Source organism: Coptis chinensis, chromosome 8 (genome assembly GCF_015680905.1).
Source record: "Coptis chinensis isolate HL-2020 chromosome 8, ASM1568090v1, whole genome shotgun sequence".
NCBI classification, from domain to species: domain Eukaryota; kingdom Viridiplantae; phylum Streptophyta; class Magnoliopsida; order Ranunculales; family Ranunculaceae; genus Coptis; species Coptis chinensis.
Window position 1 is genome coordinate 5,016,164 of NC_141463.1, and position 12,508 is coordinate 5,028,671.

At 41.6% G+C, this 12,508-nt stretch overlaps 1 protein-coding gene across 1 annotated transcript; it reads right to left on the minus strand.

Moving 5' to 3' along the window:
* Nucleotides 1–11,390: 11,390 nt before the first annotated feature.
* LOC147479490 (putative F-box protein At5g55150) lies at nt 11,391–12,035 on the minus strand. Its single transcript, XM_086578425.1, has one exon. The coding sequence runs from the start codon at nt 12,033–12,035 to the stop codon at nt 11,391–11,393; it is 645 nt and encodes a 214-aa protein (XP_086434551.1).
* Between the last annotated feature and the right edge of the window lie 473 nt (nt 12,036–12,508).

Consider the following 12,508-nt stretch of genomic DNA (forward strand, 5'->3'; position numbering starts at 1 on the left):
AAAGATCTTGGCGGACTTCGAGCTTGATGTGCTTTCTTCAGGTCTTCCAGCTCCTCACGTTCCATCTTTGCGGCGTCCTGAACATTTTTCAGCTCGTCGGACAGCTTCACCACAGCTTCTCTATCTACCTCCGCGAACTGAGCAATCTCCTTCAACTTCTGAAACCCACTTACCAACTGCAATTACACACATATGTTAATAACCAAGTCACAACAACGTGCATAGGTGAACAGATACATCAAAAGGAGACAAACCCACATACCAGACATTGCGCGACTTCCATTCGCTTCAGGTTATCAGCCAGCCCTCTTTCATCCAGCTCCTTACGTTTGCCGTTCAGAGCTATCTGTTCTAGCAGACAGGCCGATACCTTACTCAACTTGAAGCTACAATCACTTTGCCTCACAGTTCGTTGCGCCCCATTGTCGTCCAAATATACAAACTGTGACTCTAAGTCATCAGCAACCATAACAACTTTTCCACTTGCTTTGCGGGGAGCCTTCGCTTTCGCCAGCGGACTGGGTTCACGCCCCAGTCGAGACGGACTAGACCCCGCCCCAAAGGTGGCCAAGTCCATGACCTGCTCCGGTCGCACCCGACTCCGGTGAGCAACTGTAGCACCAGCCGGATCACCACGAGCGCCCCGCTACTGGAGCTTTCCCCAAGCGTCTTGCGCCATTTTGGCAACTCGGGCAATGTCTTGCTCAGAGGCGTCATGTCATCTCTTCTCCGACATGTTCCTTGCACGAGGGTTGAAGACCACCGTCTCCAACTCTACAGGAGCATCGATCGACCCCCCTTCAGGTCGGGAGCTCGACCCACCACCCCCTGAGGCACCACCTCTAGCGGGTCGTCTCGAGCCGCCACGAGCCCGATTCCTATCTTCCCGCATTACCAAGTCACTCGTACACGTCTCCATCACCTCTCGCCTCGTCTGACCTCGAGCTCGGTCTTTTTGAGCTTTTCTTTTTTCCCGGATCGCAGGCCCACCCCTTTCCACAAAGAAATGAGCAACTTCGGGCAACTTCGCTTGTTTTTCTGTTCGAGTCAGCCGCGCAAACCTCTCTATCTCCCCACGATCAGTTCGCGTCTTCACAGAAAAATCTACAAACAAAGAAGAGATATAGACCAGTTAGGCAGTTAGCACAACCGTGAATCACCAAGTAAAGCAACAAAAGAAAAGCATTCCTACCCACCGGATATGTTACAAATCCTAGTTTGCAACCTACATCCGTTAGCACAGTAGTTGCCAACTAACAACAACGACCTCTTTGTCCAGGCCTCGTTGCTTACACCGTCGATCACAGCAAAACGCGTCGTCATCGTTTGCAAACTAAAGTTCAAATTACCAGATCGCCTCACAACATAATGCTCAACTATGTCGGATACCCCTATGTCGTATTCCCCACTCGCATTCAACAGGTCGAACACCTTAAACAATCACCAGGTGTTACCAACAAACTGACAAGGAGGCTTCCAACAGTGAGCCAAGAAGTCACACACCAGTTTCGAGAACGGTATTTGCATATACGCTCTCAGCTGGCCCTCACAGATGATTACCCTCCCATTCGGCGGGTTGTACTCTTCACTACGTACATTTTCACTCAACCGTGGTTCGTATATCTCTAGATCGGGAACGTTGATCCCATACGCTGCCCTAAGTTTGGGGAACGAGCTCGCAGCACGATGATCCACCGTCCCAGGGGGCAACTCACTTGATGACGACATCTCCCCTTGACCAGTCGGATCGTCCACCACAGCTCGCTCATGCTCCACACGTTCTTCCGTTTTTCTCTCAGCAGATCGTTTCCAGGGACATAAACAATCTACTGAGAGGGGGCTGTGTAAGGGAGTAATATCCTCATTAAGGAATATCGCACACGCGTGAAGCATAAGCGAACTCAGGACATCGACCTCCAAGACCGATCTGTGAGCAGCTCCCTTGTGAAGTAGAGTAATATCCTCATCAAGGAATATTGCACACACGCGTAGCATAGGCGAACCCAAGACATCGACCTCCAAGACCGATCTGTGAGCAGCTCCCTTCATGTAGGTGGTACATTTAAGCTCAATCAAGGATGTCTCAGTACGAACAAACGGCTAGAGACAGAACGCCTCAGATAAAGTCACCACCAGGTGTAATCATTACCAAAATCTTACTTGTATTTCCCACCACCGGGAAATAGGGACTACCGCGCCAACTCCCAATCAGCACACGACTTATACTAAAACCAGCCCAACACTCATTCACAATCTCCACCCTACACGTGAGCAAGAGGTACACGTGTCTCTAGGATATACACTTCCATAGGCCTATAAATACCACCTACTTGAACTATGTGAGACCTGATTCTTCTCTCCCCTTAAAAAACCAAGAGAAAATACGTAGGCAGCTCGCTCATCAACGAACTCGGTCTTTCCAGAAAATCTCAACCCATTCTCCTTTCTTCAGTATCTCTAAAGGAAAACCAAAACACCCCTTTACAAGGACATTCTAGTTTTATTTGTGATATAGCTTGGTCTTGTGTAGCTCCATAACATGTCTTTTGGTAGGAGTGTTGCACCCTTCTTTGCTGCCGCATCTGCTCCGAAATTGGCTTACCTATATGTGTGAGAAATGTGCCAGTAGTCAAGCTTATGAATAGCTCTCTTCCAACTAGCTTGCAGTTTCCAAGGAATTGTGCCTGTTCCGAAGGCCAAGAGCGCAAACTTTGAATCACATTCTACCCCCATTTTGTTTCGAGACGTTCTTGCTTCCAACTTCGCCCGTTTTGCCGATCTGACAATGGTGTGCATTCAGCCTCATAGCTTGTAGTCATCCCCATTCCATGGGCTAGAACTCCCAGCAACTCTGCATTGTTTCCCCTGAATATTACTCCCGCACCACCAAGACCTAGGTTGCCAAGAGCCGAACCGTCAGTGTTTGCTTTGACAAACCCTATTAGTCCATGATGCTTCACTGATTCTTGTTGCTGCCCTCACCCTTCCTTTGATGTTTAAAAAGTGAAGAATAGATAAGTCGTCCACTGAGTTGTACATGTGGCCAGTATACAGCAGACCAACAACTTTAATACCCTTGATGACCTCCTTCTTTAGATTCCATTCATTCAGTTTGTCATCGTCAAAGTATATTCGATTCCTAGTTTTCCATATTTGTGCCATAAGATGGATTGCAGCTGCATTCCAGAGTTCCTTTCTAATAGGGCTCAAGTCGATCGATGCTCTCATGATGCGGGAGAGACTTTGAGCATGTCAGCAACCCAAACCCATAAGTTCTTAGTTATGTTACATTCCCATAGCATATGAACGATGCTTTCGTCCTCCTTGTCGCATAATCTGCATTTTGAAGCAAGAGGTATACCTTTCCTCTTAACTCTATCATCCGTTGGGTAATGTTGGTTGTGTTTCTGGAAAAAAAGCGTTTTATAATGCAGTCGATCTTAAACTCTCGAGTGTTTCTATTTGCAATTGCACATCTCTTTTAAGTCATATCTCAGAAAGATTAATACTATTTTTTGGTCATGAAAAATACACATTTAGGTGGCCGGTACACTGTCCATTTTTCTCTGGTAGTCCTCTTCTAGATAACGTGATGCACGTTCAGTTGGTTTAGGGGGATAGATGACTGCCTATTTGGTTAGTCACCCATCCAAATATGATCAGGTCCCTATGTGGAGCTCCAGATTTTTTACTGGTCATTTATACATTCCTCCACCCCATCCCCAATTGAACATTTATCTATAGGACCAGTCAAAGATACGATTGTTGCTAAATTTTACGAGTTATCAGGTTGGGACTTCATGTTCTGTTGTCTCTCACCATGTCAGTTATTTTGATTGAAACATATTCGTCTCCTTATTTCTTGCTCTCTGACATCCAAAGATACAAAGGTGCAACACTCGGTCATTGGGGAATTTGATGTTATGAAAGACCTTTACCAAAGAATTGGTTTTTGTGGCTTCAAATGAAATTACAGAGACAAATAACAGAGTGGCTAGATGCAAGCTTTCTGCTGCTCAAGCAAGCTAGATGCAACAGAACATCTCTGTGCAACCTCACCAGAATCACTTATCCTTAAATTTCTGCTACTCCCTAATTTATGGCTATCTACCTCTTTCAACCCGCCAGATTTGTAAATTAATCTCCGTAAGGCCACACCAGATTTGTTAATTAATCTCCGTAAGGCCACATATCAATGCAATTTTGCTTACCTTTTGCAAAAACAACTCCACAAGGCCAACTTTAGAAATGACAACTTTTTAAATAGCACAATTGAAGTGTTGAAATATGAATATATGATCATATTGAAAGCATTGAATATTTGAAACGCCAGTGAAAACCAACATTGTCATATACCAAGTCATATTCTTGTCTTCTCTGTTGGAATCTCTAAAGAGTATTTCAAAATACTTGTGTGTTGTTTAGTCCCACATTGGTGAACCACCACTAGCAAGTGAGGTATATGAGGTGATCCTCTAGCATAAGGGCGTGCCCTTAGGGTACAAAGGCTTTTGTATTAGGAGGGAGGACTCACCCAAAGCCACACACGCGCCCGCACCAAGTCGCATCGGGTTGGGCTTGGGCTGTTTGTCTAGTGGATTACCAATTGCCTAAACTTGGTTTTTGCTTTTGCAGCAAGTTTCGGCTAGCTAGAGTTCTACTTCAAATTGGTTTTGTGAAACCGACTTGGAGAGGTGTCCTTCTCCATCTATGATAACCGATCATACTCTATATAAACACTGCTGTGTTCATAGAGAGATATCATCACAGAACAGAGAGAGAGAGACGCAGAGAGAGAGAACTCGTGTATACTAGAAGTCGTGCTGCTGCTGCTGCCTTTATACACCAGCGAATCCAATTCAAGAGAAAACCAGAAATCCTGAATACTCTATCAGTCTTCATCCCACTTCTCAGAAACAGAGATTCACACCTATTCTTCTTCTCTTCTTCCTGTCAGCCGCCAGAGAGAGTTATATTGCTGTTCTAGAGGGTAGTCTGTTCTAGTGCAAAGTCAGGCTACTATTAACCATTGAATCCTGTGAGAAAGACGCCACGCTTTGTTTCGCACCATTGGAAGGGGCGAAATCTTTCCTTAAGGATGACTAATCTGGCGCCTTGGTTATTACCTTTTATTCGTCCTTGTCTTCTATTATTTTCTTTTATCTGCATACAACAATCTTAAGGAAAGATCAAGATGTCTACACCGTTGACACCACGCCCGATCAAAGAAACCAATTTCGAGTCATGGAAGTTACCGTCCTATGAGAGATCTTTGCACCTCTACTTGAATGCTCATGAACTTACCTAATGTGTCAAAGATTGAATCCTTCAACAGTTCACACTTCAAGAGATGGAGAGAAAGGGTGTTCACAGCCCTAGATGTACTCAACTATGCAAAGTATCTCATCGATACAAAGACCCGTGGAGGGTTCTAATGATTTCGAAAGAAATCAAGCTGCTTGGCTCAATGGGAATAAGGTATGTCGTCATGCTATTTTGAGTACCTTGTCCAATGAAATTTTTGATATTTATTGTTCAAATAAGAATGCACATGATATATGGGAGAGTTTGAACAAGAAATACATAATAGAGGATGCTGGTACTCAGAAATATGCTATTGGGACTTTTCTAAAGTTCCATATGAGAGAGGATAGAGATGTAACGTCTCAAATCCATGATTTTCATGTGCTGATTAATGATTTGAAAACTGAGGGTATTAATTTACCCGAAACCTTTGTTGCTGGATGTTTGATTGAGAAACTCCCCGAGTCTTGGAAACACTATAAAAATAGTATGAAGCATAAGCGTAAACAGATGACTCTTGAGGATGTGATCATTCACATTCACATAGAGGAAAAGAACAATACTCGGGATGAGGTGTTGTCTAAGGAATTCCATTCTAAAGCCAATATCATTGAAGGTAATCCCAGCAAATCTAACAAAACCTCTAAAAAGCAGAAGTACAACAAAAATAAGAATTTCAAGGTCAAAGACACTTCTTTTAAAAGGAGTGGTACTGGCAATGGAAATTGTTATGTTTGTGGTAAACCTGGACATAGGGCTTTTCAGTGCAGACACAAGAAAGACACTGATGATCCTCCCAATGCTAATCTAGTTGAGGGAGATGATATTGTGGCTGCTGTGGTGTCACAAGTGTTCATAGCCACTGGGAAGAGGAACTGGGTACTAGATTCGGTGCCACCGCCACGCCTGTGGTGATGTTGAAGCCTTCTCAGACTACATACTAGTGAAAGATGAAAATGTCTATATGGGTGACTCTAGGTCTGTTCCTGTTGAGGGAACAGGCAAGGTTCTTCTGAAGTTAACTTCAGGGAAAACCCTTTCACTTAGTAATGTTCTTCATGTTCCCGAGATGATGAGAATCTGATTTCGTGGTCCTTATTGGGAAAAGTCAAGGCCAAGGTGACTTTTGAGAGTGACAAGTTTGTTCTGACAAAGAATGAGGGTTTTGTTGGTAAAGGTTATTGTAATAACAGTGGTCTTTTCATGTTAAATGTACTTGACAACATTATCATTAATAAGAATGAATCTGCTTCTGCTTACTTGCTTGACTCTTTTAATATATGGCATGGTAGACTAGGACATGTGAATGTTCAGTATATGAAAAGGATGAAAGCATGTGGTTTATTGTCTGATATTTCTGATTTTTCTAATGATAAATGTGAAATATGTGTTGAGACTAAAGCCACGAAGAAACCCTGCAGAACTGTGTCTAGAGATAAAACTGGATTACTAACTCTTATTCATACGGATTTGGGTGAATTCAGAAGTACCATGTCTAGAGGGGGGAAGTTTTATTATATTACATTCATAGATGACTTCTCTAGGTACACCATGGTATATTTACTTAGACACAAGCATGAGGCAGGTGAGATGTTTCTCAAAGTACAAAGCTGAAGTTGAAAACAAATTTTAATCTGTAAGATTAAGAGACTTCGGTCTAATAGGGGTGGAGAATATGAGTCTAACCCCTTCCAGGAATTTTGTGACAAGAGTGGCATTATTCATGAGACTACTCCACCATACTCTCCCGAGTCTAATGGAGTAGCCGAACGGAAAAACAGAACACTAAAAGAGATGATGAATGCTATGCTTGTAAGTTCGGAGCTTCTGAACGAACTTGTGGGGAAGCAATCCTATCTACTTGCCATATACAGAATAGGATACCCAACAAGAAAACAGGGAATAAGACACCATATGAGTTATGAAAAGGTCATGTACCTAACCTTACATACTTAAAAATGTGGGGGTGTCTTGCTAAGGTTCTTGTGAACGAACCTAAAAAGAGAAAATTGGGACCTAGAACTGTTGATTGTATGTTCATTGGTTATGCTCATAATAGTGCTGCATATAGATTTTTAGTAGTAAAATCTGATAATAACCTTGTCGATGCTAACACTATTATAGAGAGTAAAAATGCTGATTTCTTTGAGAATTTGTTTCCTTTGAAAATTGGCATTGAGAGGTTGGTTGCTCCTAGTGAACAACAATCAACAGATCCTGAAATTTCTGAACAAGAAATTCGGAAGAGTAAAAGAGACAGGAAATCCACCAATGTTGGTGATGACTTTTACACATTTCTTCTTGATGATGATAATGTGACGTATAATGAGGCAATCAGTTCTCGAGATGCACCTTTCTGGAAGGATGCTATACACTCAGAACTAGATTCGATTATAGCTAATCACACCTGGAAGATAGTTGATCTACCTCCTGGGGCGAAACCTATACGTTACAAGTGGATCTTCAAAAATAAATTGAAACTAGATGGTTCCATTGAGAAATACAAGGCTAGACTTGTAGTCAAGGGGTTCTCCCAGAAAAAAGGCATTGACTATTTTGATACTTATTCTCCTGTAACTAGGATTTCTTCTATAAGAGTTCTAATGGCTCTAGCTGCTATTCATAATTTATTTATTCATCAAATGGATGTAAATCTTGATGAAAAAATATATATGATGCAGCCTGAGGGTACGATAGTACCAGAGAATGAGCATAAGGTATGCAAGTTAGTTAAGTCTTTATATAGGTTGAAACAAGCGCCAAAACAATGGCATGAAAAGTTTGACAGTGTCATGATGTCTAATGGATATCACATAAATGATGCTGATAAATGTATTTACTTTAAATCTTTTGATGTGAATACATATGTGATTACCTGTCTATATGTGGATGACATGTTAATCATGAGTCCTAGCCTTGATGTTGTGAGAAACACCAAGATGTTTTTATCCTCCCAATTTGAAATGAAGGACTTGGGAGAAGCTGATGTGATTCTTGGAATCAAAATCATCAGAAACTGTGATGGCTATACGCTTTCACAAGAGCATTATGTTGAGAAGTTTTTGAAGAAGTTTAACTTTTATGATAGTAAGCCTGTGTCGACACCTTATGAGGCAAATAGTGAACTTCAGAAAAATGCTCAATATGGTGTCCTTCAATCTAGATATGCCCAAATTATTGGTAGTCTCATGTACTTGATGAATTGCACTAGACCTGACATTGCTTATGCAGTTAGCAGGCTAAGCAGATACACTCATTGTCCTAGCCAGGAACATTGGAGTGCCTTAGAGAGACTAGCCAAGTACTTGAGAGGAACAATGAATTACGGCATACGGTTTAGACAAACTCCACCTGTGATAGAGGGTTATTGTGATGCAAACTGGATATCTGATTCTCATGATATCAAGTCCACTAGTGGTTATATTTTCACCCTAGGTGGAGGTGCGCCGCTTTGGAAATCTTCTAAGCAGACCTTGATAGCTCGTTCAACCATGGAGTCCGAGCTTATTGCTTTAGATAAAGCAAGTGCTGAGGCTGAGTGGCTTAGAAACCTCTTGGCAGATCTTCCTATTGGTACAAAACCACCTCCAGCTGATGTACATATGCATTGTGACTGTCAGGCCGCAATAGCAAAGGCAAAGAGCAAATTGTATAATGGGAAAAGCAGGCATATTCGCCCGAGACTACTGATCTATAAAGCATTTCTTTGGAACTGGAGTTGTGGCTCTAGATTATGTGAGGTCAGAGTTAAATTTGGCCGATCCTCTGACAAAACCACTTAACAGGAGACAAGTGGTTGATACGTCGAGGGGGATCGAACTTTTGCCTTAGATAGAGGGCTTATTAATCGACGGCAACCCCACCTATGTGATTGGAGATCCCATGAAGTAGGTTCAAAGGGAAAAACAAGTCACCTCGCCGCCCGGTATGCTATTGTCTTTCTTTGAGACGTCCCACCCTATGACTAGATAGCATTTTTGTATACTTTGTATAACTTGAATTGCAATGAGAAAAGGATGAGTTATTTTACTCTTAATGGAATCCATAGTCCATTAATTTTATGAGATAGTGTATTTTAACTGCAATGTACACTTGATGGACCTACGTGAATGTAGAACTGGGTCGGTTCTTATGAGTATTCAGGCAAATACTCTAGAGCATTCATGGAACACAAAGCGTAAGTAAGGGCCAAAAAGCCGTATCAACCGCTAGAAACGGGCATATAATGAAAGAGCAATATGGGTGCATGTCCTCTATTTTACTACAAGGTAATGTTGGTTCAAAGATTTTTTAATCCACCACTTTCACGTATTATAAGACATGTTACCCTATGACTGGTTCAAGCCCGAAAAGCACCAGTATCTTATGCATTGTTTTTTCGATTCTCTCTGGCATTTCGTTAACCCATTTCTTTTGTAATATCCTATTCCAAAATAGTGGGGGACTATTAGTATTTTGAAATAGTGGGGGATTGTTGGAATCTCTAAAGAGTATTTCAAAATACTTGTGTGTTGTTTAGTCCCACATTGGTGAACCACCACTAGCAAGTGAGGTATATGAGGTGATCCTCTAGCATAAGGGCGTGCCCTTAGGGTACAAAGGCTTTTGTGTTAGGAGGGAGGACTCACCCAAAGCCACACACGCGTGCGCCCGCCCGCCCCACACCAAGTCAAGTCGGCTTGGGCTGTTTGTCTAGTGGGTAGTAGATTACCAATTGCCTAAACTTGGTTTTTGCTTTTGCAGCAAGTTTCGGCTAGCTAGAGTTCTACTCGGTTTGGAGAGGTGTCCTTCTCCATCTATGATAACCGATCATACTCTATATAAACATTGCTGTGTTCATAGAGAGATATAATCACAGAACAGAGAGAGAGAACTCGTGTATACCAGAAGTCGTGCTGTTGCTGCCTCTATACACCAGCGAATCCAATTCAAGAGAAAACCAGAAATCGTGAATAATACTCTATCGGTCTTCATCCCACTTTCTAAAACGAGAGATTCACACCTATTCTTCTTCTCTTCTTCGTCACCGCCAGAGAGAGTTATATTATTGTTCTAGAGGGTAGTCCGTTTCTAGTGCAAAGTCGCCATTGTTAACCATTGAATCCTGTGAGGAAGACGCCACTGTTGCCTTTCTGCACCATTGGAAGGGGCGAAATCTTTCCTTAAGGACAGCCTAATCCGCGCCTTGGTTATTACCTTTTATTCTGTCCTTGTCTTCTATTGTTTTCTTTTATCTGCATACAACATTCTCCACTATTGTTCTCGATACTTATGGTTTTCTTGTCTTCTCCACTATTGTTCTCGATACTTACGTTTTCTGTAAGCATTATTAGCTGACTCGTTAAGTATATCTAAATGGCCTACATATTTCCTTTCCGAACAGAGTACTAGGATCAAGTATGAACACTCAATTCTTATGTATCTCCTAAGTTTATGCATTTTGATTTGCTGTAATGGAGTCGACCATAATCTCCATCTGTTTTGTGCAGGTTTCCATTCTCAATTTAATCAATTTGGGACCGAACCAGAACTTAGCAAACTGAAGACATGGTATCCAATGAGAATCAGAAGTACAATAATTCCAGGCCATTCATTATGCAAAACCGCAACTAAGACTGAGCTTTGATTACATCAAGAACTAAATTGGAACTAAAACAGATATTTAGTGAGTTTAAAATAGTAATAGATCCTCGCAAATTTTTTCCAATGATATGAACTTCCAGAGTTCCAGACAGTTTGACCAAGACACTGGCAGCTCAAATGTTGGTGCTAGCATAAGCATAAGAAAATGCGGCCCAAGTATCAAATGCAAACTTTGTTGGTAAACCTTTTGTTCCTAACTTAAAATTGTAAATAAGACTGCAGTGTGATGCATACCAATCTCAAGCAAGTTAAATAAGATGCATTACGTACATTAAAAAGCAAGAAGAAGATCACCCATCCAGAATAGAAGACCATGTCCATGTGAGGATCTAACCACAGTAACTGCAAAACAAGAGTGGATTGTCCAACAAAGTTTGCTCAAGAAAAAAATAGAACATTCAATCATGTTACCCTTGAAGAGTTGGCTCAACCAGAATATCAGCTTACATGGTGTGTTCTGACTCAATTGGATATTGTGGTTTGATACTGCCATCTTCCAAGTTGTAGACTTTCACGCAAGGACGTTTGTCATGGGGCTGGTCAATAAAGTATATACAATTCGACTTGCAACAAGGGAAGCATGAAGCCATTACAGAAATGGAAGTATTACGGCCTAGAAACAATGCTTGTCCGCATAAGCTCTTTACTTCAGCCCACTTAAACGCAATCTGATCCCACTTAAAGACTTCAAATTCCTGTTTCTGAACATCTATCCATCTAAACTGCAACAAATCTCCAGATGATTCTACTATATAGTTATGCTTCCCATAACATTTCTCATCAACGGGTGGCGCGACTTTAAACAATCTTGGATGCGGAGAACTCACGTGACAAGCCCAAACTAATCCAAAAGAATCCAAAACATAGAATTGATTTCTACAGTAAATGATATCACTTATCCATTCGAATTCAGAATCCACAGTAGTCCAAGCAGTTTTACCAGGCTTGAAGAAGGCCAACTTGTTATGACCACCATGAATTGCCATCATAACATAATCAGGACTCAAAGCAGGGTTCGCTGACAAAACTACTTTCGCAATAAATATTTCTCTAGTAGTTCCATCAAGTTTGCGAGAGAGCTCGATCATGTTATTAACTAACAAGAATGGATTGAACAGAGAAAATGTAAAACTCTGACCGCCAGCAAGCACTAGTAGCCATCCCTCACTCGAACCATAACAAGATTTGTTGTGTGGTACTGGTAGATTGGTAACCCTATTCTCACAAATGTCATAGGAACTGCGTGTTTCACGATAAAAAAAAGGTCCAGTGGAAAGCAAGAGCAGGGGAGGTTGGCGAGGCAAACGGTGTCGTTTTTTAATGAAAATGGAATGCCATGGGTGGCAAACAGCGCCGAAGCGGATGAAGTCTTTGATGCCAAGTAGTTTCTCAGAAATGAGAGGTAGAATTTCGGTGGGAAGGTCTAACCAATTAACTTGTATTCTCTTCATTTAAGATCTCATAAAATCAAACTAGCAAAGTATGATACGTACTTCAAAAAAAACAGAAAAATCTCAGAAAGGCAGTTAGTTTTGTGTATTGCTATTAAACCTGAATTGGA

Bases quoted from the DNA above. Each gene is read 5' to 3' on its own strand.
- LOC147479490 (XM_086578425.1), bottom strand. From the start codon at position 12,035: ATGATCGAGCTCTCTCGCAAACTTGATGGAACTACTAGAGAAATATTT.